The sequence below is a fragment of the Brassica napus genome, chromosome A9, assembly GCF_020379485.1.
Source record: "Brassica napus cultivar Da-Ae chromosome A9, Da-Ae, whole genome shotgun sequence".
Classification (NCBI taxonomy): domain Eukaryota; kingdom Viridiplantae; phylum Streptophyta; class Magnoliopsida; order Brassicales; family Brassicaceae; genus Brassica; species Brassica napus.
The window spans coordinates 7,458,704-7,486,315 of record NC_063442.1 but is presented as its reverse complement, the minus strand read 5'-3'; the positions used below and the strand labels follow the sequence as shown (position 1 = coordinate 7,486,315).

At 33.0% G+C, this 27,612-nt stretch overlaps 3 protein-coding genes and 1 long non-coding RNA gene across 5 annotated transcripts; 3 read left to right on the top strand and 1 right to left on the bottom strand.

The window, feature by feature from the left end:
* The first annotated feature begins 3,007 nt into the window (after window positions 1-3,007).
* On the top strand, window positions 3,008-6,615 carry LOC125577801 (fimbrin-4). The gene is made up of 14 exons (XM_048739683.1): window positions 3,008-3,432; window positions 3,519-3,689; window positions 3,834-4,060; window positions 4,160-4,331; window positions 4,407-4,445; window positions 4,526-4,594; window positions 4,668-4,784; window positions 4,875-5,086; window positions 5,175-5,336; window positions 5,411-5,610; window positions 5,698-5,855; window positions 5,938-6,034; window positions 6,115-6,206; window positions 6,295-6,615. The coding sequence occupies exons 1-14, from the start codon at window positions 3,346-3,348 to the stop codon at window positions 6,475-6,477; spliced, it is 1,986 nt and encodes a 661-aa protein (XP_048595640.1). The 5' UTR covers window positions 3,008-3,345; the 3' UTR covers window positions 6,478-6,615.
* An 8,307-nt stretch (window positions 6,616-14,922) lies between these two features.
* On the top strand, window positions 14,923-16,601 carry LOC125577800 (magnesium-dependent phosphatase 1-like). Its single transcript, XM_048739682.1, has 3 exons — window positions 14,923-15,573; window positions 15,774-16,062; window positions 16,159-16,601. The coding sequence occupies exons 1-3, from the start codon at window positions 15,464-15,466 to the stop codon at window positions 16,330-16,332; spliced, it is 573 nt and encodes a 190-aa protein (XP_048595639.1). The 5' UTR covers window positions 14,923-15,463; the 3' UTR covers window positions 16,333-16,601.
* A 3,063-nt stretch (window positions 16,602-19,664) lies between these two features.
* LOC106365262 lies at window positions 19,665-22,266 on the top strand. Of its 2 annotated transcripts, XR_007316195.1 has the most exons (6): window positions 19,665-20,584; window positions 20,719-20,839; window positions 21,032-21,208; window positions 21,282-21,482; window positions 21,574-21,968; window positions 22,034-22,266. It is a non-coding gene; the product is annotated as an uncharacterized LOC106365262 (long non-coding RNA). The 2 variants fall into 2 exon arrangements; XR_002654146.2 differs by having other exon boundaries at window positions 19,670-20,584; window positions 21,574-22,266.
* A 1,627-nt stretch (window positions 22,267-23,893) lies between these two features.
* LOC106368845 (cytochrome b561 and DOMON domain-containing protein At3g25290-like) lies at window positions 23,894-25,663 on the bottom strand. The gene is made up of 3 exons (XM_013808908.3): window positions 24,864-25,663; window positions 24,534-24,788; window positions 23,894-24,338 (listed from the first exon to the last, which is right to left on the bottom strand). Exons 1-3 carry the CDS (start codon window positions 25,515-25,517, stop codon window positions 24,087-24,089), a joined length of 1,161 nt encoding a protein of 386 aa, XP_013664362.2. The 5' UTR covers window positions 25,518-25,663; the 3' UTR covers window positions 23,894-24,086.
* Window positions 25,664-27,612: the final 1,949 nt, after the last annotated feature.

Sequence of the window (27,612 nt, the reverse complement as noted above, 5' to 3'; positions counted from 1 at the left end):
TCAATCAGTGGTGTTGTGTTCACGCTTGGAGGAAATACTATCAGCTGGAAATCATCTCTACAAGATGTTGTGGCTTTATCTACCACTGAAGCTGAGTATATGGCGTTGAATGAGGCTGTTAAGGAAGCGTTGTGGCTCAAAGGCATCCTGAAGGAGTTTGGTTATGAACAGAGAGCTGTTGAGGTGTTCTGTGATTCTCAAAGCGCCATTGCGTTATCAAAGAACAATGTTCATCATGAACGAACCAAACATATAGACACCAAGTTTCACAAGATCAGACAAGTCATTGCTCATGGTCATGTGAACGTTCTGAAGATTTCTACGCTGCACAATCCAGCAGATATCTTCACAAAGATCTTGCCAGTCAGTAAGTTCCAGTCAGCATTGGACTTACTGAGGGTCAAGTCTGAGTAATCAACTCAGACGCCGGGAAGGGAATCCTGTTAACTGGATCGGATTACTATCAATATCTCTATAGTTCTGTGACGTCTGTGACTATCTTTGATCTGTCTTTGCTAGGTGGAGAATTGTTGAGTCTTAGCAAAGAAGATCATGATGAAGATAGAAGAAGAAGAAGACGTGAAGAAGAAGTATCAATGTATCTTGGACAAGACCACGTGAGTTTCTCTTTGCAGGACCACAAAGACTAGCCGTTTGCCGCAGCTCATAAAAGCAAAAGCAAACTGCTGTTTGTCGGGTACTGAACAAGAAGATAAGAGAGAGTAGACAGCCTGGTTCCGTACATGGAGCGTGCTTGTGATGGGATCAAAACGGCATCACAGAAGCAACTAGGTTATCAAGTCTTTTCATATAAATAGGTACATTGCATAGAGATAAAGTAAGACAAGAAGTTAGAACAAAATACACAGCATAAACTTGTATCTTTGTTCTTGGGAAGTGGGTAGAGAGTGATTCCGAGAGAAGCTTTGTAAGGGGCTTGTGGGGTGTCTGATACTCTCTTGTAACCTTTGATCTAGTGGATTCCGGGAGACAGTTCCCGGCCCAGACTAACACCCTATTTAACGGGTGTAACTGGGTTAACAATCTCTTGTCTTGTTCTTGCTCTAAAGTGTTCTGTTCTTTGCTTTCCCTTCTAAGTGTTGAGTGTTCATCAGCTTGTTCAGTGAGTTCTTGAGTGTGTGAGCATACTATCACAAAAGGAGACGTCTTTGAGTGGGTTGTTGCTTCACAGTGAGTTTCTTCTTTGGAGCTCAGCTTTATAGGTTTCAGAAGCCTGGAGGCAGCCCTATTACTAGAGTTTCTTCTCAATCCCCCTGAAGATAAAAACTCTGTAATCTCTGGAAGCAGGAAGATTAAGCACACACACGGTTACTGGCACACCAAAAAGGATTCACTGATCTGCAGCTAATGGGAATTGGTCTGTTTCTATCTGTCCTGAGCATTGCAGCTGCAGCTGTCGTTGCCACAGTGCGGTTGCAGCTAGCTCGAGATGCGGTGTCAATGAACATATTCTGGCAGGGCCCTCAGTACATGTTAATGGGAATCGCAGAGGTTTTCTTCTTCATTGGTCGGCTCGAGTTTTTCTATGAGCAATCTCCAGATGCAATGAGAAGCTTGTGCAGCGCTTTAGCGCTTCTTCTACCTGAGCTTGTTGATTCTCACTCTTGTGGCGTATTTCACTACGGCTGATGGTAAAGAAGGTTGGATTCCAGACGACCTTGATAAAGGACATCTTGATTACTTCTTCTGGCTTTTAGTCGTCCTTGGGCTTGTCAACATTCCTGTGCATGTCTTCTTCTCTGTTAAGTACACGCAGAAGAAGGCTGCTGTATAAGCCTATCTTTCTTCTGTAACATGTTATGGGTATCTGGTTCATCATGTTCATATTAATGCTCTGTGTTCTGTAGTTTTATACAGTTATGGAAATTTGTGAATATGAATGTTTGGGAGTGTCAAGAGAAACGTAAGTTCAAGGGAGATATGTTCATGATTGGGAGGCCATGTAAAAAATATGAACCTTGTACATTGAACGAAATATGATTCTTAATATTTTAATTGTTCAAAATCAAATTTTATTTACACATCAATTATGAGAATTACCAATTATATCTATCTTAAGGTAGGATCATAATTTAGAAATAACATCTAGCCATGTGTTATACTACAAAAAAAATTATATTAGTAATTTAATAAAAACATAAAAATTCATTAAAAATAATTATGTAAAATAATATTATACTACTAAAAATGCCGATCACAAGGGTGATCTTGTAAGTACCGAGCATGGTGATATCTACCATTGTCAACTTGCGGGGCATGGTAATGTTCTTTAAGCTGCTTGAGACATTATCAACAGTCAATGGTTTAGTCTCCTGAGTAAGGACTTAGTCTTCTCATCTGTTTTAGAGTCTTGCAGAATTCTTGAAAACACACTCTCCTTTTGGCTCTCAGTAAGAAGGTCTGCTATTTTCTTCTCACATGCATTCTCTCCATGTGAGATGAGATGAGTCGGCAGTAGGAGCCGTGTTTAAATAGCCTTTTATACCTGATCCGGATACGAATCTTTCTTCATAATTTTCCTGGTTTATGGCTGTCCATATCGACCTCCATATTTTCCATTCAGTGACATCCACATTATGGACTAGACCAAGCTTGTCTCCAATACTGTGAAGATTACGATCCGTCCAAAAAGGAATTGCACAAGGATAGTTTTTTTATCGATAGTGGCTCCTAACGAACATATACAACCATACAAGTTGTAATGAAAAAGTTCAAAGGCTTTTTCTTTTTTTTTTAGTTCAAAGGTTGTATTTGTCAATGATAATAGGAAGGTGTTAACAAATGTTGATAATTTTTCGAACCATCATTTTGTGGTAGCTTTTGGGGAACAAGAAGAAACTTAACAACTGGCATTTCTAAAAATCCCTTAAATATTTATGAACTTATACCCCCAAAATATATATATTAATAAAATATGCAGCTATGGAAAAAGTATCATATCATTAAATCCTATAGATATTCAAAATCTTAGAGAATTGTTTTCTTATAAAAAGCCACTAGAAATATAATCTAATAATAATTATTTCTCCTAAAAATAATCAGATATGCAAGTTTACACAATTATAAAATTACAACTTCAGTTAATAAAATACACTAAACTAAGAAAAATATACTAATCAAAAAGCATCCTCTATCTTACTCCCGCCTCTCTTTGCTTTCGTTCCAATCAGATTTCGTTTTTGAAATAGCAAAAACAGATACATAAAAATTACAAGATCTTTTACTAAATTAGATTTGAACAAGAAAATTATTAAGAAGTTAACGTCTTCTTCTCCCCTAGTATTTTGTTTGGTTTTAATTGAATTGTGCGAAAGAGAAGAGAAGATGTCTAGTTACGTTGGTGTTCTAGTCTCTGATCCATGGCTACAAAGCCAATTCACACAAGTGGAGTTACGCAACCTTAAATCCAAGGTCTCTCTTTTCACTTTACCACACATCACTTCACGCACTTTTGTAGCCTACAACATATATTGACTATTCGGATCCTTTTTTCTTAGTTTGTTTCGACAAAAACTCGTTCGGGCCGTGTAACTGTGAAAGATTTGCCCCCATTTCTAGCAAACTTGAAAGATTTCAGTGGTACTTTTGTTGAAAATGAGATCAAAACGATATTGGATGAGTCTTATCCCAATCGTCATGAGGAAGTTGAATTCGAAACCTTTCTCCTGGTTAGTTTGATAACGCTCTCTCAAAAATGCCGTTACGTGTGTTATTTTTCATGTTCATTTTTGTATTTGGTTACAGCATTTAGATCCAATATCTAAATACAATATCTAGATATTACATCCAAGTGGCTAAACTGTTTGTGACAGGCCTTTTTAGCTGTGCAATCCCGAAAAGGAGGATCAAAAGGTGCTACATCGTTTCTTAAGACAAGTACTACAACATTTCACCGCGCGATCAGTGAATCCGAAAAAGCTTCCTATATCTCCCATATAAATAATTATTTGAGAGAAGACCCTCTCTGGAACAGCTATATTCCAATCAATCCTGCTACTGATGCCTTGTTTGATATTGTTAAAGATGGTGTTATTTTGTGGTACACACATATATATATTAATATATAATAACTTCATAAATTTGAAATTAACAAACTATGGAACCTTGAGTGGTTTTGATTCTGATTCTTGTTGCACAGTAAGCTTATAAATGCAGCAGTGCCTGGCACGATAGATGAAAGAGCAATCAATATGAAGAAAGAACTTAATCCATGGGAGAGAACTGAGAACCTTTCCCTCTGTCTCAACTCTGCAAAGGCAATTGGCTGCACCGTCGTTAACATTGGAACTCAGGACATTGCTGAAGGAACAGTGAGTACTGAATCAGTAAAAGGAAGCTTCTTTCTTTTTCTATGTTTTCTAATTCTTACTATTCGTTTTTTATAGCCGCATCTCGTGCTTGGGCTGATATTTCAGATTATAAAGGTAGAGTTACTTTACATTACTTTACCATAAGATGATAGATGGTTACTGACTTTTATTTTTGATATGGTAATAATATTAAGATACAATTGTTGTCTGATCTCAATCTTAAGAAAACTCCACAACTTGTTGAGTTGGCGGAAGATAATCAGGTAAAGTCTAAAGCACTTTACTAATTTTTTGACCAAAAAAACAAAAGAACTTTACTAATTTAGTTTTTTCCAGGACGTGGAGGAGCTTGTGGGACTAGCTCCTGAAAAGATTTTGCTGAAATGGATGAATTTCCATCTTAAGAAAGCTGGTTACGAGAAACAAGTAACCAACTTCTCTTCTGATATTAAGGTACGTATTAACTTGGTCCTGCTACTACACTTTCTTCTATCATCCATGTTTGCGATTATTCAGCTTTCGATTTTTTTTTTTTTTTTTGAGGATGGAGAGGCATATGCATATTTGCTAAATGCTCTTGCCCCTGAACACAGTACACATGTGACATTAGAGACCAAAGACCCTTCAGAGAGAGCAAAGAAAGTCCTTGAACAAGCAGAGAAGCTCGACTGTAAAAGATACCTTTCTCCTGAAGATATAGTCGAAGGCTCTGCAAATCTTAATCTTGCCTTTGTGGCGCAACTGTTTCAGCACAGGTCAATACAGGAAAGCTTGATAGTTATATATCTATTCTCTACATTAAGCTAGTTTGGTTATAACTTATAAGTATGATCTTTGTTGTAGGAATGGATTGTCTGAAGAGAGTTCGAATCCACCTGTCTCTTTTGCTGAAATGATCACAGAAGATGATGAAACTTCTCAAGAAGAAAGATGCTTTCGCCTCTGGCTTAACAGTCTTGGTGCTGCTACTTATGTCGATAATGTTTTTGAGGATGTTAGAAATGGGTGAGTATAAGCAGGTTTTTTTTTCATTTGGTGTGATTTTCTTGAAACTAAAATCTCTTCATGACATACCTCAGATGGGTTCTTCTTGAAATTCTTGACAAAGTATCACCAGGCTCGGTCAACTGGAAACATGCTAACAAACCTCCGATTGAAATACTATTCAAAAAGGTTGAGAATTGCAACCAAGTTATCAAGATTGGTAAAGAACTGCGTCTTTCGCTTGTCAATGTAGCTGGTAATGATATTGTGCAAGGAAATAAGAAGTTCATTTTAGGTGAGATAGCCCTCATGAAGGATCATAGTGTGTTTCATACTGTGGTTTGAGTTGAGAGACTTATGACAATGTTTTTTTTGTATGAAGCTTTCTTGTGGCAGTTGATGAGATACACAATGCTCCAAACTCTGAATAGCTTGAAATCTCACTGGCAAGGTAAAGAAATCACGGAAACAGATATTCTAAACTGGGCAAACCGAAAAGTCAAGAAAATGGGTCGGACCTCTCAAGCTGTGAGCTTCAAGGTAGAGAAAAGAGGCAACCCATAGAGGCTAGACTATATACATATTACACTAAACATGATAAATTTGGATGGTTACCTTTCAGGACAAGAATCTGTCTAATGGAATATTCTTTTTGGAGCTTTTGAGCGCTGTAGAGCCAAGAGTTGTAGACTGGGGTCTTGTAACTAAAGGAAGAACAGGTAAATGTTCCCATGTCACTTTTAGTTGTTTATCAAGAGATTTATGTTAGGTTTGGTTTCTAATCGCCGTTTTTAAGCAGAAGAGGAAAAGATGTTGAACGCAACATACATCATAAGTGTTGCAAGAAAGCTCGGATGCTCAATTTTTCTGTTACCTGAAGATATAATAGAGGTACATAGCTTTTCATATTCCGAAGTTGGTTTTCTTTGCGCATTTTCAGGTTAACTAATCTGGTTGGATGTTTAAACAATGATAACAGGTATACCAGAAAATGATGCTTATATTGGCTGCTAGCATCATGAACTGGAGCCTCCAGCAACAATCCGACACTGAGTCGTGGGTCTCTGATGATTGTGACGTAAGCTCTCTGACAGAAGAAATCTCCATTTTGTCCATAGACGATGGCTCCTCAGATGCCCAAAATGATGAAGATGTAAAATAACTTTCAACTTTATTGCTATCATATCAAAAGAGTAAAGAAAAGAAAACAGAATGTAGCTCTAAATGTATATTTGATTTTGTGGAAAGACATTGTCATTTGAAGACTTTTGGTCATGAAGAGTCATATTTGTTTTTTTTTTTACTATTAAATTCTTATAAATGAGAAATGAATTCATAGATTAAACTCTGCAGGTGAAGCAAATGGTGCATATACTGAAACGAGATAATAAAACTCTATTGTTAACATCTACATCATATGATTGATTGTTTTTGTAAAGAAAGATTTGAAAAGTTATGGGCAATATGTTCCATGAAAACAGAGAAGAGAAAAATCACATTTGGCAAAATAATATTGGCTTGGTGAGAATTCAACCAGAATAAGACACATGGCAAGCGTTGATTGAAGCTGTTCTTCAATTAGTATTTTGTATAAAACACATTCTGATTTTACATTTTGGATTTATTCAAAAATAGTCATTTTATTTTTTCATCTATCTAACAGAATATGTAGCTGGTATTGAGTTCATTCTTTTGAGAAGGTTTGTCTCCATGCACGATCTTCTGCAAATGAGCTACGGTTTGGTGTTCTAGGAACATCAAATTGATTCTTCATAAAGGAGCTTACAAAGTCCTTTATCAGTGGTATCATGACCTCTATTTCCTCATAATCTAGTGATAATCTAACTAATATTGATGGCAGAAATGAGATCTCAAACGATGTTGAAGGAAACGGTGGTGTGCAAGATGGAAGGTTTTATAACTCGTTTCAAAGAGTTGGAAAACAAACTTGATCGAAGTATTGTAGATATGTTTTAGGCTATTCAATTGTTATTGAAGAATACAATGCATGCTTCCACAAGTGGTGAAAGGAGTCGTGGAGTGTGGTTTCACCGACGAGAAAATTATTCACAGAGATGCAGGAATACCGGCCTTGCGATAATCACAAGTTTTGCAATCAAACTACACAAACCTTATGAGATTCGCAAAATGAACTTACCCTCACTGTGTAATGAGCTAATATCACATAGCAAGAATCAATCAACCTAGACTTCTAGACCTACCCACATGTGGCCTGGCTGGCTCTATCCACACCCACGGTCACCATATTCACTTATGCCTAAATCTAGCATAACTCAATCTTACCAGCACCGCTAACCATATCATTATCCATATTCCTGATTACACCTATTCTTGGTGTCACAAAGTAACATCACAGATTTCATCAACCCGAACATTCTCACTAGACATCTCATCATCTCAATCATTCTCATCACACAACTCATTATTACAATCATTCTCGTTATACAACTAGTTTATCATTTAACAACCTAACATAGTCTAGGGGCCTTCCATCACATTAACACAATTCAACAAACATAATAGATCTAAAAATTCATCTTATAAACACTAATCAACAACAATACCTAGAATACATTAGCAAAGGTCTAACACCCGAAGTATTATAACACTTGAAAAGTAGATCTGGAGAATAGATCTGAAGGAGTAGATCTCAAACACAAATCTGAAGGCGAAGAGTGAAGAACACACACAACAAACATGAACCAAGTGTGGATTGGTGTTCGCAACTGACGAATAGTGGTTGACCGGCGGTTCACGGTGGCACACAATAGAATGGCTCTGTTTCGTGAATGATTTTTTAGTCAAAATGGGTGATGGTTCTACTTCTATAGATAATTTCCAATCCCAGCCCTAACTCGTCTTTTGCCTAGAGAAAGTCTGCCAGTATACCTCCTTGGCCCGGACTCAACAATGGAGAATCTTGGACAATGGGTGCAAACCTGATCTAACAATATTGCGTGAGTTAAGAAGGACTGCATATAGTCGCTGACTAAAGCAAGCCTAGCGAAGCGTTGCAAAGATCTTGAGAGACCTTAAAACCCTAGCTGCCAGATCCATCTTTCTCTTCCTCTATGGACCTATCGGGGTTTCCCTTTAAAACAAAACAATTTTGGACTTGGTGTTTTGAGGTGTTATATTTATTACTAAGATCTAAAAACCAAGAGAAATACCACGAAAACTAGGAGCATTTAAAATTATGGTTACATGACATACTCTTAGAGTTTGTGTTTTGAGAAAAATCTAATTTATTACTCTCTCTGTGTCAAAATAAGTGGGTTTTAAAGTTTTTGCACACTGATTAAGAAATTACAAAATTTTATTCAATTTTTCTCGTTTGTATAAAAACAACAATAAGTATAGATAATTCAATTAATAAGAAATTATACTGGTAAATACACATAGTCAAAAACAAAAAAAAATTGTATTTAGTTTTTTCATGGAAACTTGAAAACATCATTTAAAATAATGAAACAATTTTTTTTCTCTTAAAACACCATTTAAAATGACACGGTGGGAGTACTGGTATATAAAAGTAGGAATAAATTGATGTGATGTCCTAATGATATAGTTACACAGCTAAGTAAAATTTTATTGTTTTCCGTCAAATGCCAACTTAAATTAGTATCACATTAAATAATCATGCCAAACATATAAAATACACATAATTTTATTTAATGACATGCGTGTGCATATATACAAGTTAATACAAACTCCAACAAGAGTCTCTCTCTCTCTCTCAGAGAAGAAACATAAAACAAATTACCAAGATGATGATGATGAAGACGAAGAGAAATAAAGGAGAACTACTATGTACGCACACACGGCAACCACTATATTCATACGTCGTTACCGTTAATGAATTCGAGGAGATGCAATAGAGAGGCTACTTCGGTGTTTCGCCGGAAGAATAAAAAGTTTGCATGAGTCGTCGGCGTACATGGGAAAGCCAGGCATTTCTTTATTTATAATTTCTCTCTATTTAATCTTCAATATGTATTTTTTTTAATTAAATAGGTCGAATAATTCAGATTCTATCGTAATCAACCCAGAAATAAGATGGATCGATCTGCTTTCCCACCTTTGTTTCTTTTTTACTATTAGTTTGTGTTCTCCCTTCTTCCTGCTATTTTATTTGGTCCTATTATATTTTTGTTGTATTATATATTTTCATATAATGTTATAACTAATCCAAATATACAATTGTATATATTTTATAAAATAATATATTGATATATAGAGTATAGACTAATTGAAAAAATGAGATATTTCATTATTTGTATCTGATTCTGATATTTAGTCGTTGTTTGTTACGTTATTGGTTGGTTCAACGTCAAATCAATTAGCAAATTATAACATATATCAATATATCATCCTAGTTTATTTAAAAACTATAAAAATTAAATGTCGTCGCAGTTACGTAGTTTTCCTTGTTTCAAGCATTCACGCTACATATAAGAATAATAAATTCATAATGTTCTTTAACATTTTAGAAACACTTCATGACAAATATTCAAGTGCTGAACTTTCAAAAAAAAAAAAAATTCAAGTGCTGAACCGTACTAAAACTTAAAGACAGCTGAGGTCTTGAAAGAGAAACGCAAAAAAGTTTTATCGGGAATCAAATAGTTTACGTTGAAAATTTCCGGCCATTATTTCTTTAAAAAGTAAAATAAGTTGTTCTAACTAATGACAACTAAAATGAAAACTAGACAGTAGTCTATCATAAGTCCAAGAAGTCCCAAAATAAAGCTTAGAGCATGATTATCGTCCAAAAACGGGGTTCTTAAAATCTTTTTTTTTTGTTTTCTGATTTTTTTTCTTTAAGAAAAATAAATAAAAATGAATCAATCACGGACCACCATGTATCGTGGAGTCCGTAAATAGTACAAAAGATGCAGCGTAAACCTTCCTTATTTTATGATATTTTGGCATGGTAATTGAGAAAAAGTGGTGGGGTCCACGTGTAAGAACCCTCCCCCACCACTGATAATGTTGCTCTTATACATACAAAAATAGAGAAGTAGAAAGAAACTTAAGATAGAGTTCTCAGATAAGAACATAATTATTGGAGATTCTTAGGGTGAGATTCTTAGCGGAATATAAAAACCCGTCACTTAACTTTTTTTAGTTAAAATTTAAGAGTCGGGTTCTTATATTCCGATAAGAACCTCATCCTAAAAACCCAATAATCATGCTCTTATATTTTTTTAGGACCTCTTTAGAATTTCTTTCCCACTTGGTAAACTATGACTATATTTTTTAGGACCTCTTTAGAATTTCTTTTTCACTTGGTAAACTATGATTAAATTAATTTTATTTAAGAAAATTAAAATTTAACCAGTTATTTGTATCAAATTATAATAATAATAAAATCTCTTAAGAATCTTAAAACAAGAAACTTACCAATGACGTTGTTCTAAGTATATAACTAGATTTTGACCCGCACTTTTAAAACGCAGGTTTATTTTTATTTTTTTAATTGATAAATATTTAGTAAATGTCATATTTTTATATATTTGTGTTTTATTTTATAAAAGACATAAATTTTTATATTTATTTATCGTATTTCATTTTAAATGACTATTTATGTTTAAAAAAATTAAACTTTATTTCTTTAATGAATTAAGTTGGTATAACTCTGATAAATTAATTTTATTATGTGGTTAATATTTTAATAAAAAAATTATATACTTTTAATAAAGATTATTGGTTTTCAATGAAAAAATTCAATTTTTTTATGAATGCTTAAATTATATTAAGAAAAAATAATAATAATTAAGAATAGTTGAAAAAAATTATTTGAACTTCGACTCAATGGTCCAAAAGAAAAAAAAATGTGAGAATTTGATCTGATTTTTTAATCGCCCCAAATGGCCCAAGAGAGATCTGATGTGGGCTGGATCCAAAAAAGTGGCCCAATATAAATGTGTTATTAATATTACTTGATTGCCCTTAATGAAACATGTAATGTTAGTAAAGAAAAGGGCATGCTAAGGTAAAAAGGACAATAGGATCCTGCTTTAATAGTATAGATAACGAACTAGATTTTGACCCGTGCACCCGCGCAGATGTATTTTAAAAAAAAAATATGATGCTATTTGCTTTTTATGTCACTGTTTATGGTTAGACAAAAAACTCGAATTTGAAGAACCGAACTGATTCCAATCCGAATAAGTGGTATCAAATCCGAACTGAAATTGATTAATTATCTGAATTATTCAAAATTTTGGTATTTGAAGAACTGAAACCTAATCCAATCCGAACCGAAGTATTTTAGGTATCCAAAATAGATTTACATACTTATATATATTAACTATTTTTAGATTTAATATATATAAAAATATTCAGAAGTGTATATGATACTTTTAAGTTCGTTTAAATACTTGAAAATATATACAAATAATCAAACGTAAATATTTAAAATAGTTAAAATATACTCACAACTCTAAAAATACTTAAATAATTATTAATTCTCTATCCAAATATTTAAACCAAACTAATTTATATGTTAAGTTAGGTACTCTGACATATGTTATTCAAATTTATATGTAATATATTGTATTGTTTATAGACTTTTTAAAAAAATCAAAGCATATAATAAATTTTAATTTTCTTAAAATAATTTAAATTTGTTATCTAAATGACTAAATCCGAACCGAATTCTCAAAGATCTGAACCGAACACGAAATCCCAAACAAACCCCCAAAAACAAACCCGAACGCCCAATCCTAATCACTATTATATATCCTATATGTGTCATCATAGGTCACAAAAATATGTGTTATCATATAATTAATCGTATTTTATGTGTACCATCAAATAAGTAATCTTATAAATAATAATATTTTATACGTACAATCATATAAATAATCACATATATTATATTTTTAAATTTCAATGTGAAATATAAAAACTATAATTTAAGTTGGTGTTTGAAATTGAGATTTGTATTGTATTTTTTTTATATATATTGAAAATATTTTTATAATGGTTATTGAAAAATATGTTAATAAAAATCAATTTTTGAATAATAAAAATCTCTTAAGAATCTTAAAATAAGAAACTTACCAATGAGGCTGTTCTAAGTATATAATAACGAATATGTACAAGTTTTTAGTGAAAGGGAAGTAAACGGACTAACTTAAAGTTGACGTAGTAACTAAAACTTTTAGATTACCTAACAAATTAGACACTAAGAAGGAATTAGTAAACAATATTATAGTAATTATAAAAAAGTTAAGCACGAAAACACACAAAATGCTGAGTATACAGTTTTGGTATTAACTAGTATCACTTGCGATAAGAACTGCCAATTAAAATAAATTTACTATCAACTGCAGTATGTAATGATTCTTTCATAAAAATGGAAAAAAATACATATTTATCACTTGGATTGATAAATTATTGGAACAAACAAAGGAGAACGGAGTAGTACATATGGAAATTGCCTGCTATTATCAAAACAGGATGGCACGCATTGCGCCCGAGGGGCTGTTCGTTGTTGACTTCGCTACCTCTATTTTCTTATAAAATGCATTATTTTTTTATTTTATTTTTTAAAATCCTGGTATCTGGAAAATTATTTATCAAATAATATTTTACAGATTATCCCTATCCAATAAACCGGTGCACCATATTACAGTAGTACGACAAACCACTAATTGGTGAAAGGAATTCGTGAGACAATTTCAAATATCATTAAGTCCAAAATTAATGTTTAACTTTTGAATCTAATTGTGAAGATGAGCTCTAGTTTAGTCCAGAGTAAACTGGACTTGGGGACAGCAAGCAAATACACTAAAATTTCCGTCCCAGACCATGCTCCTCAAAAAACATCGGATGGGTCCATAGATTCGTTCCATACCACAAAACGGGTCCATCATTTCATTAAGTCTAAAACTAATGTTTAACCTTTGAATCTCAATGTGAATATTTCTAGTTAAGTCTAGGGTGAACTGGACTTGTGGACCACATAGAAAATGCACTAGATTGCCATTCCAGACCATGCTCGTCAAAGACATCCGGATGGGTCTACAACTTCGTTCAATAATTATTTACAAAGAAATATCTATAGGGATTAATTTGACAACCTCAGGTAATTCAACTCTCAAATTTGATTCACTGAACTAAAAATGTTATTTTCATTTTATATCTTTTTCAATATGAAAATTTGCCATTCTCTAATTTCAATTAATTTTCCATAAACAATACCAACTAACCCTTTTCAGAAAAAATGGTTACGTTTGTAAACGCTAATTAAGAATTTCGGACAGAACCCAAATCTGTAAAATGAAAAAGGATACTTTATTAAATGTCAAAAAAAAATATATTCTCATTTACTTGGAGAAGCGGAGAAAGTTCCGTCTCCAAAACCTAAAGCAGCCCACTTGTTTTCCGCAGCAACTTAACGATGGGCGCTGCTACAACTGCAAGACAAACCTCGTGGATGGTGGCAGGGGTAATTGCCGCACTGGAAGCACGCTGGAATTATCCTGTCCGTGTTTTCAACAAAGATGTAAAGCCTCGTCTCCGTGCCATCGCTGTAACGTCTCGTACACCTTCCGCCCCATCATCTTCTTCATCGGATGATTTCGTCAGCGACAACTCGAAGGCTAAATCTGAGGCTTCCATGGAGAGAGTTATGGGCCTTAGCTGCTTTGGTCCCACCACCGTTCGATTCTAGATCATTCCGTACGTAGTCTACTACTTGTTGATTCTAAAGCTCTTGTTCTTCTCATTTTGATCATTTAATAGTTTTTGGTATTTTTCTGAATTGGATCGATAAGTTTCTCTTTTGACACCTTCACAGTTTTGACTTGAAATTCTCAGAAAATATGGAGAGGTTTTTTCAGGTCATATAGGTATTAAGTCATGAATTATAAATCAAATTGCACATCTTGTAAAGAGTACTAGCTAGGTGTTTCGTAAATCGTACACATGCGCACAGCAATAAGATTTTAAATTAGAATTATTTTTCAAAATAAAATTTGTTACTAGTGGATAATTAAAAGTATATTAACTGGTAGACCAAATTAAATTTTTCTTTTGTCAAAAACCAAATTAAATTTCCTGTATTAATTGTGTAAACATTAGTTTATATATAAGTTTTAGTTTAATCAGATAAATATTAACAATTTTTCTTTTTTTTAGTTTTTTCAAATAAATTTTATTTATCTTTTTAATTTTATTATCATTTTATAAATTTAATTCAATTATTATTAATTTAAATATTTACTATATACTTATCCACCAGTGTGAGAGTTCGAAATTACCAAAAAAAAAATTAATTTTGCAGAACTTGTCCAAAATAACGTTGTTTGGATAAATTAACGGATGATTAACACTTTTGATGCCAATATATATATACACGATTTTGAGAATTCATGTAGTATTTCTTTTGACAACATTCATGTATAATTTTTAAAAATTTTGTTATAGAGAATTTATGCAAAATGACGTCGTTTTGATAAATTAACGGATGACTCATCTTTTACAGTCAATATTTATATATATAAAGCATAATTTTGAGAGTTCATGTAATATTTTTGAATTTTTGTTTAGTTCAATATGGAATATGCAATACTATAAATTTCGGGAATAAAAAGACATGATTCGTAAAGTTCATGTAATATTTTTGAATTTTTATTTAGTTCACATTACTACAAAGTTTAGAAAAGAAAATGTACGATTAAATAGAACATTTTCTCTCTTTCAACCATATGATATATATAATTCTACTTATCTGTACATCCAATCAGAGCATATTTCAAATCTAAACCTGCAAAAATAACTAAAACGATCCAATAAGTTCAAGTTGACATAGGTCATTTTCCCTCTGTCAAGCATATATTATATATAATTCCACCTTATCTAATATCTACACATCCAATATCAAACCAGATTTCAAATCTGAATTCCCCAGAAGCAACTAAAACGATCCAATACTAACTAACGTTACTTGGTAGTTGTCAAGGGTTGAAAAAACAATTCTCAAAAGTTTTGCTTACTATACATAATTTTACTAATACATGAGGGTCTTTATTGTAAAACTTGGCAAAAATGGAGGGGTTCCTTTGTGACCTTTGGGTTTTAAAGAAGGCGCAGTCTGTCTCCGTTATTCCCGAAAGATGGCGGACGACAAGGTTAGAGATGAAGCGATGCAGATCATTGGAATGTTTCAGATCCTTCCCAGACTTGTCGTTTTCGACCTCGATTATACTCTCTGGCCTTTCTACTGGTAACCTTCCTCTCTAATTCTTCAATTTGATTCATCAAATTCAAAACATATCAACCGACGACAGAGTAATTTGGGGATTGAGTTTTTGTCTGAATCTGAAAATGAATATTTTAGTCTCGAATTGTTAAATTTTGGGTAGGGTTTTGTCTTATTAGGATCACAAAGTTTGTTTTGTTTTGTTTTGTTTCCCTTACACACAGTGAATGTCGTTCTAAACGCGAAATGCCGTCTTTGTACCCACAAGCAAAGGGTATAATGAGTGGTCTGAAAGAGAAAGGAATTCAAATGGCGATTGCTTCCAGATCTCCCACTTCAGATATTGCCAACACTTTCATTGACAAATTGAATATCAAGTCCTTGTTCGTCGCCAAAGAAATATTTTCGAGCTGGAGTCACAAGACGGAGCATTTTCAAAAGATACACACAAGGACAGGGGTGCCTTTTACTGACATGCTCTTCTTCGATGATGAGGACAGAAACATTAAATCAGTTAATAAAAATAAAACTACTTTTTTTTGTCCGTGCTTTCTTGAGCTTTTACATCGCGTTTGCTTGATATGATTAATTCTTTTTGTGTTTAAACAGGTTTCTAAAATGGGAGTGACAAGCATCTTGGTGGGTGATGGGGTTACACTTGGAGCACTCAGACAAGGGCTTACTGAATTTTCTCAAAACCATAACACTATCGAGAAGAATAAGAAGGTCTGGCGCAACAAGTATTCTGGAAAGGCTGCCTCATCTGAGACCGAAAAAGACTGACATTGAGTTGTAAAACCCATACTATTCTATGGTGATGCATGCACCATTATTTACTGTATAAATAAATTGCATGGATACGTGAAGTTTTGTGTTGAAGATTCTAACTCTCAATACTGGCTTTGTTACATGGATGTTCCTTATGTAACTGTGTTTCCGATGAGACTCCCAGAAAATGGTGGTGCTGGTGAGTAGTTGAAATTTAAATTATGTATGTATGAAATGTTAAAGAAATTCTATTTAAACTATGTATGAAATAAGTTTTTCAACAAGTTGGTAGATGAATGAACAGAAAAACATATATCTTTATCACTGACAAAAACATGGCTTGCCAGATAGGGTCACTGTTGTTTGAGGTAATCTCCAAATTGAGACCGTCCACTTTGATACGCTGGTAAGGTTTCAGATAAGGATACTTTACCTAGCATGCATCTACTATGTAGACTGGTGGTGCGCACCTAGTTTATAGTACAACTTTTTCATCTTGTTCACTTATATGGCCTCCAAACCCGTAAAATCCACATTTCTCCTCTTGATGGTTAATAGGCAGAGAGGCTAGGGACAGTCATATTTCATGTCATATCATAAAGTTTTAGCTTATTTATATTACAAATTAAGTTTTAGCTTATGTTGCAGTGGATTTTTCTTAAACCCATTTTTCATCCAATCAAGATTTTGAAGAAATAGATTTATTAAATTATAGGAAAACTAGTTTTTCAAATAACTGTTCATTTATAAACAAAAACCAAAATCTATTTTTTTCTAGTTTCGTTGCTTGAAAATAATTTTACATTTATTTTCTTCAAAATCTTGATTTTTGCAGATTTTTAATTTTAGTTAATTTAATATTAAAATTTGTGTCAATCTTTTGAAGACCCACAAAAATCAAGATTTAGTTGATTTTTTAGATTTTTAATTATATTATTAAAATCTATTTTGTATTCTAAATAAAAAGTTAGGTTTTCATTTTTTACTATTGTCTTACTAAATTCAAGTATTTTCTATATATTTTTAAAGCATAAAATTTCTCTTATATTTTTCAATAGCTAATATATTATTATATAACAAAATTAATTAGTTTATTAACATGCGGTTCACCCGGTTGATCCGATAATTAGGTGATTCGGTAAATAGTTCGGTTCAATGTACGGGTCGAATTTAAAAACATTGTTTGAAGCAACAAAACATAAGTTATCTTAAACTCTACTTAAACTGATTCTGTAAATACACAATGAATAACCATACAAATTAAGAACTAAATTCTTCATAATAGATTATCACAATTTTGTAATCAAGGGATGTTAGGGACCCCTTAACTATGGGCCTAAATTTGCGGAACAAAGTTTCACTAATTATGAAACGTTTTTTTTTTTTGACATCCTTTAATTATTACAAGTTAAAAAGGACAGGTCTCAGAAAAAGAAAAGAAAGAAAAAGAAAGGTCTTAGAATAAAATGCAACCAAGTTTCAGAGTAATAAAATCAAATCTTCAATCTTAGGATTATTTTCGGTTAAGGTCATGCAATGAGTAAGACACATGGGAATCAAACTCGACATGCCAACCTCCTATCTTTTTGTAGCTTACCCTTCCTTTCGTAATTAAAATCTATAATTTTTTATAACAAAAATATCATATTTTAGAAAAGGAATTTGTTCAAATATATAATGTATGACAGTCTTCTTTGAGTTGAGAAAAATACAAATGTGCATTAACTCAGTTTTTCTGAAACTTATATGTGTGTTACCATAATTTTATTTTTTGAGATGAACAAAACTTATTTGGATTAGAACAGTTTACTTGGCCACTGCCTCCTTTTTTTATAACGACAGCTAATTCTTGAGTTTTTTTCTTCAGAACCAACAACACCTGGTTTTGTGGTTCTGAGATGAAGACTCTCATGGTACATATCAACATAAAAAGGTCTTAAACTAATAGAAGGAAAATTGCTGAAGATGAAAGATCAAAAGAATGTATAAAACCAACGATGTGTTTTTTTAACTCATTTTTGTTATGTTCTGTGTCTTCTTGTCTGATATGTAATGTATTTATATATAATTTTCTTTGAATTCTTAGCTTGCATGAACAAGAAAAAAGTGTCACTGCCTGCTTCTACGCATAGTTAAGAAGCTTTTAGGAAACATATAAAAGATAATTTAGAAGGTGGGCATGCGGATATAAACATATTATAATTACTTTATTAATATTTACATTATTAATTAAAAGAATATAATGATAACCTATTGTTTGTGTTTTTTATTTGAAAACTTTTACATATTATAAATATTTTAAAAGTTTTTTTGTACATTATATAAAATTAAGAATTTTACTTGATTAATATTTATTTGTGTATTTTTCTGTTTTTAATTTTTAACTTTTTTATTAAAAGATATTTTTCAGATCAAAAAATATATATAAGAATTATCTTTTTAGTAAAAATATCTATTATAGATTTTGGATAATTTTTATTATTGTTAATTTTAATCACTTTTAAAATTTTAAATTCGTTTTAAAATTTTAGCTAATTTATACATTTTATTTATTAAAGATATAAACGACATTAACCACTCTAAACTTTTAACTTGAAAGTTTGAGTGCGAAATATTACTTCGCAAAGAATAGTATATATGGGATGATCATGCGAAACTAAAATTTTCTTAGGCCATCTCCAACCAAACTGCAAAACACTATTTTATTGTAATTTTTACACTAAAACATCTTCAATCCAACTGCAAAAAAAATCACACCATTTTAGTGCCACACTATAATTTTACACCAAATTTGGTGCGACACTACTCACCACACTAAATCACTATTCACTATACTAAAACACTATTCACTTACTTTATTAATAAAATATACAATTAAATAAATAATAAATAAAAAGTTAAATACATATAGTATTATAAAATAACTTTTAGAATAAAGTTTAGTGTTTTGGTTGGAGAATGAACATTTTTTTAGTGCTGAAACTAAACTAAAATAGTGTTATTTTGACAATATAATAATATTATGGATTGGAGATGGTATTGCACCATGAAAGAGATAGATGTTGTTATGGTAATTATCATGCGTTTGTGGGTCCTCTTTCTATGAAACTCTTTCCGTTCTTTAGTGATAGACTTTTTAGAAAAAAAAGTTTAATTAGAAAATGTATTTTTGTGTTTTCTATGAAAAAATTGTAAACTTCAAGAAAATTAACTGATTTTAATGAATTACTATTGGTTAAAAGTTATTGAAAATTGAAAATTACAGAAAATGATATATTTATGATGATAGTTTAATGTGTTTTCTCAATATGTATGAAAATATTAAAAAATCTATCTTTATAGAACCGATAAAGTAATATTTTAGCCACACTTTTTTATGCTTGCTCACACTCAATGCCTGAAAATAGGATGAAATAGTAAATTTTGTGGAATATACAAATACGGTCATTTTTAATAACTAAAGAAGAAGAAAAACGTCTATACAGTTGTCAAATAAAATTTTAACAAATCAAAGAAACAAACAATGTTGAAAAAGTTGTCAAATGACATTTCAACAAAAAATTGACAATGATGCCTTAAATAAAGTGGACTGGAACCTTTGAGAAACGAGTCTAATGAATAATGAGAGGACAAATCTATACTATACTAAAAGGAGAATAAGATGAGTGGTGAGAGTGTCCACGTCCTCACTTTAAATCAGCCAATGGGATTGGTTCTTTTCTCCACGTGTACTCTCCAATTTCTTCATCTCACGTTTACAAAACTCTCGCTCTCTAGATTATTAACAATTTGCAAAAGGCCTTTAACTAGCCCAAAACATTTCCCGAAAATCTGTACAGCCACGTCTTTCCATCTTCTTCTACTCGCGAAACCCCAAATTTCCTGCCGCTCCGGATTTCTGGTGTAACTTTCTGCCTGAATAATTAAGCTTCATCAAATCTATGTTAATGGCTTCTGCAATCAAAACCTACTCGCCGATAGAATTTCCATGCCTTCACCCTATATATATATCACTCTGTTACAGTCTACAAAAAAATCCTTCACTTCCATGACCAACAAATCAGCAATATCATCCTCCACATTCACTACGCTATGTTCTTCAGTTATGTTCTTCTCGGCTTGGTAGAGGCAAAGCTTCTATTTAGGATCATCCATTTTTGGGATCCCAGAGCACAGCGAGAGGATACATGCTTATTGGTCTGGATATAAGGAGAGGAGGCGGATTCAAAATGCATGTTCTTTCGACTACTGCAAAGAGATTTCGTTTGTGAGATTATCAATACCAAACTACTGATTTGTAATTTGGTCATTTGTGATTTGTGATTTGTTGAACCAAACTATTCGTTTTCTTTCAATCTCTGTCTCTTTCTAAGCCAAAACCTTATTTTTGGCATTTTTCAGATTTATAGGAACTTCTAGCCGAAACATGGAAGACCTTGAAAGTATATCGAAGGCTTGGTTCGATTTTTGGAAAGAACGCTGAGGTGGAAACATCTAGCTCCCATTTCACAAACAACACCCGGTGAGTGAGAGTACACTTTCCCTTGCATATTTTACCTTTTTGGGACTAAGCCCTCAAGAAAAATGAAAAAGTACAAAATGAAACTCATTGGTTTAATTCACTTTCGTACAGAATTTTTCCAATTTCTATGGATTCAAAGTTTTTTTTTTGTTGAGCCAAGAACCTGATCATAGCTTCGTTTTGGTTCTTTAGCAATGATACGACGGTTGACGCTTTCGACAGTTTTGTCTGCAAAAATGGAGCCGGAAACCATATTCTGGGAGCTGTCTTTGTTGATCTCGAGACCATTGTCATCTATGAAATCTACCGGGACTTACTAGCAGCTTTTCAATCATGAGTAACTTATCTCTGGGAACAACTTCGCCAATGGTGAGAGAAAATTTTATTTTTCTCTTCTTCTTACTGATTATTCAAATGGTGATTAGAAGTTATATAGTTGCAGTTGGAAAGGAGATTGTGGACCTTTGTCTTAACAGTGTCAGAGATCTTGCCGACAACTATACATGCTTGCAAGGGGTTATTGGTCTTTAATGCTGGTGGTGGAGTAACTGGTTCTGGTTTGGGATATCTGTTGTTAGAACCTTTGTCTGTAGATTAAGGAAATAAGTCGAAACTTGGATCCACCATATATCCTTCTCCTCAGGTACTTTTCCAGAAAAATAAAACATTACAAATTACATTGAAATTGGAGTCCTCCCAAAAGCTTGGTTTGATGCATTACCTTTTGATCTCAGGTTTGTACTGCTGTTATAGGTACCTTACAACGGTGTTCTCTTGCTGCCTTCGCTACTTTAAAAATCTCTCATATTTCCTAAATTTTGCAAGCTCGGTGTTGCGGTTGTAGTGCGTTGAAGTTTGAGCTAATGATCTCCCTCAAATGTCGGCAAAGATTTTGACAGGGATTCATGTGGGCGAGAAAGTCTTATTCCTAAGGATTCAGTTATTCGCAAATGACAATATGCATCCGTTCATATTCCAAAAGAGGCAATACCACCAATAAGAGTATGTTATGCACAGGTTGCCCTCAATCTCCCAAGACCAGTTTGTAGGCATGGTCAGTTGTTTGTGGCTCTCTCACGACTCACAAAGCCTGTGAGAATAAAAATACTTGATAATACGGAAGCTACAAGTAAGATTTCACTTTCTAACAATATAACTTAATATATCAGCCTGGCTTTTTAACATACATTGCAGGAAACAGCTTGGATAGGAGTCCAGTTTCATAACAACGACGAGCAAAACTACTCATTGGGAAGACACCGAAACAGTCAAACACATTGTTAGGAATAGCTATGTCTGAGACGCTTTGAAATGTTATAGAGAACTTGCATATTTTAGTTTATTTACGATAACGAAACAGAGCCACAAGTACGTGGTGATGCATTTTTTATTAAGGATAAGAAGGATTAAAATATTAGACAGCTTAATGAATGGACTCATATCCTTAAAAACATAGAATATATGCATGAAATTCTACTAAATATTTATCCGAAAAATTTCCTTAAAATCGTCAAGTAACAAACAGTTATGGTGCAGTTACGAACAATTGTCTCTCCATTTTCTTATATCAACACTCATCATAGTAATTGTCAACACCCCCATACTATTAGATATCAATAGACAAACTCCATAAGCTAACACATTCTGAGAAAGTAGAGCAAGCAAGGCTTAATCATCGATAAGCTAGCTCAAATATATTATATGATCTTCTTCCAAAAACTTCTCTGCTTTATTCTGACAAAAACCATATAACCCACGCTCCAATAACACAACTAAAATAAACCAAGTTTCTAAAGTCACCCTTCACAAAAAATAAGCTCAAATAACAATATTGCAAGTTTTCATTAACAGTAAGATCAACAAGTCTTTAAGTTACAAATACATATTCCTTAGCAGTACAAGCCAAATGGTAAGCCCAAGCCAAAGTTCACAAACAACTTAATGTCTTCCTACAATGTGTAAAATAAGTACCCACTTATACTAACTCACAGTTATTATCCACTAAATGTAAACAAAATGGTGTTAAAAATGTAAACAAATAAACAGCCATTGAAACATTCATAGCCATTATTAACATTAAGAGCTCAAATAATCGTTCGTACAGACACTACTGTATTAATTTGATATGATAGGGTAGTGTATGAAACTCAAGTAAAACTCTACTAGAAATGTAATACTTTACTAATTTATAACATTATCTATAAAAATATTTTCAAGCAACATGCGTGAAATTTCCAATAAATAAGTTTTTATAAAAAAATTCAACAATCGCTAAAATAATTTACAAAACATAGTTAGAAAATCACTAAAAATTAAAGAAAATATCATTATGAATTGAAAATCAAATATAAAATTGTTACATAATATAAGCTAATTATTATTTTGTGATATTTTTTGAAATCAATTGTAAATTATTTTAAAATGTTTTTTTATAATTTTAACACATTACATTTTATTTAGTTGATTTAGCTTGGAGGTGGATGTGGTAATTTATTATCGTGAAAAAATTAGTTATTGTAATAATATTAAAATCTGATACCCGTATAAAAATATACTAATTATTCTTACTTTAAATTTTCTTCAAATATATCAAATTGAAATATAAATCAAATAGAAAAATATAAATCATTAAATGTTCATTAACTTTAATTTATTAATTTTGTTTTCTCAGAAAAAAAATGTTATTGATCTTTATAATTAAAACCAAAAAAATTTAATAAAAGTTATGATATGATCTTAGAATAAAAAGAAATAAAAATAGATTGTATTTATTATTTTAATATAAAGTAAATATTCAAATATTTTATAAAATTAAAATATATTCTAATATGAAATAGTTTAGTGTAATTCACCCGCCCGTAGGGCGGACCAACCTCTAGTACTTCTTAATAAAAAGATCTGCTTTGAGAAAGACACCTAGGTATGATTATGTTTTGGCAGCATAATTTGTCTGGGAATTAGTAGGTAGACTTTTAATCTTACAAAATATTTAATTGGCCACAAGCATATGGACATACCTGATTGTCTTTATCACATGGAATAAGTCCAACTAACTAATTGGAAACTCCAAATGTTCATATATTCAAAGTAGAATAATAAACACTCTAAAAACAAATATCGTACAAGATACTAATCATACATGTGTTTCTTCAATACAGTAAGACCTTGAATGGTCATCATAATAAATTAGTAACAACATCTCCAGATAATATAGATCTTTGTTTACTCATGTCCTAAGAGGCTTCATTTAGCTGTTTGATTTTCTCTTGAGCACAATGACCCAAGTGACCGCTTCAAAGAGCAAAGCTATGCCTCCGAGGCTCGCGATCACTGCAATGTAAGCAGTCTTGTATGTGTCTTGTGGGTTCAAGATGCTAAGACCTTTGAATACATTAATGATCCCGAGGATGATGATGGAATAGCCGACTCCATGGTGGTAGATATTCCAATATAATCTATATTTGTGGTCTTTCTTTGGCCTTAGCAACATCGCAAACATCTAAATGATGACAGAAAATAAAAGAAAGCACTCTCAAGCTCAAGAAACATAGTCAAAAGCAAATGGTAAACATAGATTAATGTTAAGTTAAAAGGAAGTGATAGTTTTAACAACTTTAGTTTTTCAGCTTCACGAAACATGTCTCTGAACAATAATAACTTTAAAGGGTAAGAAACAAAGCCTTTTGTAATTTACCTGAATGGTGGCGAGGGAGAAGAGGGCGATGCCGATGTTACCGTGGCTGGCGAAACGAATACCTTCGGACTCGCGGCCGAGCTTGAGCCCGATGGCCCAACCAGCAACGCCAATGACGTAAGCAGAGAACTGACAAGACACGTGGATGTAAAACCAAGCAGGATCTGCAGATTCAAATATCCTCATGTACCTGGCTACTATTGCTCCGACCGGAAACAGAATCCCCCAACTCACTGCGTTTAATATTCCATGAATCTGCACAAAATTTAGCTTCAGTTTCGCTTTCCCTTGTTTTTATTTAATTTATTTATTTAATATAGAAAAACTCACATTTCTCTTCTTGACTCTAGAATCTCCCTCGCCTCCACCTCCGCCGCCGTTGTTATTGCCGCTTAAATCAAGAGGTCCTTTAGAATTAATATTGGCCGTGTCGAAGTCGTGCTTCGCTATCATCCCCTCGGGACTCACTCCAGGACCGACTTGCCAAACCTGATTCACCTTTCCCTTCGCAGCCAAATCAGACGGAACTTTAATCCTCGCGAAGATCCTCAGCGTCCCTCCTCCGTCTCCGGACACTTCCTCTGCTTTCATGTCCCAAACGTCGAACGCTAGCTTCGAGGGAATGATCGTGCTGTAAGAGCTAATGTTTAGCGTCTTCACGACGGCAACGCCTTTACTTGGGTCCTTGTAGGCGACCAAGGTTTGAGCTCCAGCCATGCCGGTGGCTTGTGGATTTATCGCCCAGGCGATCCATCCTCCAGGCTTCGACGGCGGGGCGGAGAAGACGACGGCGAGGGTTGTGTTTGGTTCGTCGTATGAGTAGTGGAGGAAGGCTTTGAGTTGAGGGAGGTCTAGGCAATGAGGGTAGGTCTTGTCGCCGGAGAATGTCTGTGACTTGCATGTTTGTTGTGAGACAGACGGTGAGATTAGCAGAGCCCATAAAAAGAAGGAGAGAGAGATTCCGACGGAAGAAGAAGCTGCCATCTTTTGATGGGTTGTACTAACCGTAATAAAGCTTTTTGAGGGAATAAATAGACAAAACTGGGGGCATGTGTTTTTTTTTGGGTCAAAAAACTATCATGTGTTTAGGTGTTTATTTTACAGATATTAGATTCTTTTCAGTTTGATTGCTTTTTGAAAATATAACAAAACAATGTTTGATTCTGGAAGGAAATTGTTCTGATATACATTACACCAAACTATGATTTTTTTCTAAATGCATGAAATAAATATCTTTAGTTTCTTTGATGATTTGACGTAAATATATATTAGACAAGATATTATTTTCAAAAGTATCATCAGATCACATAACTGTATATACTATTCCTAGTATGTTCTTAAGTTAGACTGCAACTCGATTGTCAATTTTTAGAATGAAATAATATAGAATGCTCTATTCCATAAATTCCATAATTGTTTTTACCGCTTGTAATAAAGAGAATAAAATGTTCAATCCATCAATTCCACAAAAATATTACCAAAATTCAAAGAAAATTATTTCATTGCAACTTTTATCAAGAACAAATGGAAAGAAATGTATTCTATCTTTCTCCATATTCCATTCCTTCTTATTCCACTAATGCCAATTTATGATAACTAGTTAAAGCCTTAATTCATTTTTATTGGTGGATGTATATTCATTGCATAAAATCTAAACAGATGCTAGACAAAAATTAAGAAATTAGAGATCTACGATTTAGAGCCAAAATAAACAAAATTTGATTCTACTTAGTGTCCTTTCCGTTGATCAATCACCTTATAAAAATTAATAATCATAAAGAAATTTAAATATTTTGAATTTTTCAGTATTTTTACATTTGTGATTAATCTTATAATTCTTTGGAAAGTAAGTTTGTAACTTTACAAAACACTTTCAAAACTTTAAAACATATTATTATAATCTTGATTTGATAAATAGCTTTACAATAAAAACATATTATAATTTTTCATCTAACAAAATATTATAAAAATGGATTGATCTGGATTGTTGGAGATGGATTAAATTCCTAAAACAAAGCTTATCGAATAAACAGAACTCAACCTAGATCGATTATAAGTCGTCCCAACTACATTGAAGTTGGCGTAGGTTTGAACTAACAAAGGAGAAGAGGAGAAATGACATTTATATGAAGAGGAGACCAAAGACCGAGAAGAGACATTCACAAAATTCTCATAAGACACATGTAGTTCAGTCGACCTTATGTTTAATGAAAGTTTGGAAAAAATGGGAATCGATCTTCAGGATATGATATCTTTCAATGGCTTCAATGGATTCTCCAAGGAAATGCTCGGTACAATCCGATTGAATGTTTTCGTCAAGGGAATAACCAAGATCGTCACGTTCTCAGTCATCGTTGCCCCAGCTTCCTACAACACGATCCTCGGCACGCCGTGGGTTCACTCGATGCGAGCCATTCCCTCAACCTAATATCAATGTATTAAGTTCATAAATATAAATGGGATGATATTCACCCTCAAAGGAGATAAAAACAATGCTAGAAACTTCCTAATTGCCTAAATGAAAAGTTACAGAAAGTAGCTTTTCTTGTTAAGCCAGTTGCCCAGCTAATCAAAAAGTTGTACCAATAGAAGGAGAAAATCATTGAGATAGACACCAATAAAGATAATCCATATCGAGTTATTAGAGTTGGTGCATAGTTGGCCAGAGATATTAAGGAGAAGATCATCACATTCCTCAAAGGCAACATCTTACCCTTTGCTTGGTCCACGGCCAGTATATATGAAAGGAATCGATCCTTCTATTATACTCATGAACTGAACGTTGATCCAAATTTCAAGACGATCAAGCACAAAAGAAGAAACTTAGGACCAGAGAGAGCAAAGGCAGTTAAAGACAAAATCGACAGACATCTAGGAGCATAATCAATAACAGAAGTAAGATACTCCAAATTGTTGGCTAATCCGGTCATCGTAAAAAAAGAAGAGAGGTAAATGAAAGATTTGCATCGACTTCACGGATCTTAACAAGGTGTGTCCAAAAGACAACTTCTCCCTCCTGCATATTAACCGACTTGTCGAGTCAACATAAGACAACAAACTAGTCATATTCATGGATGTC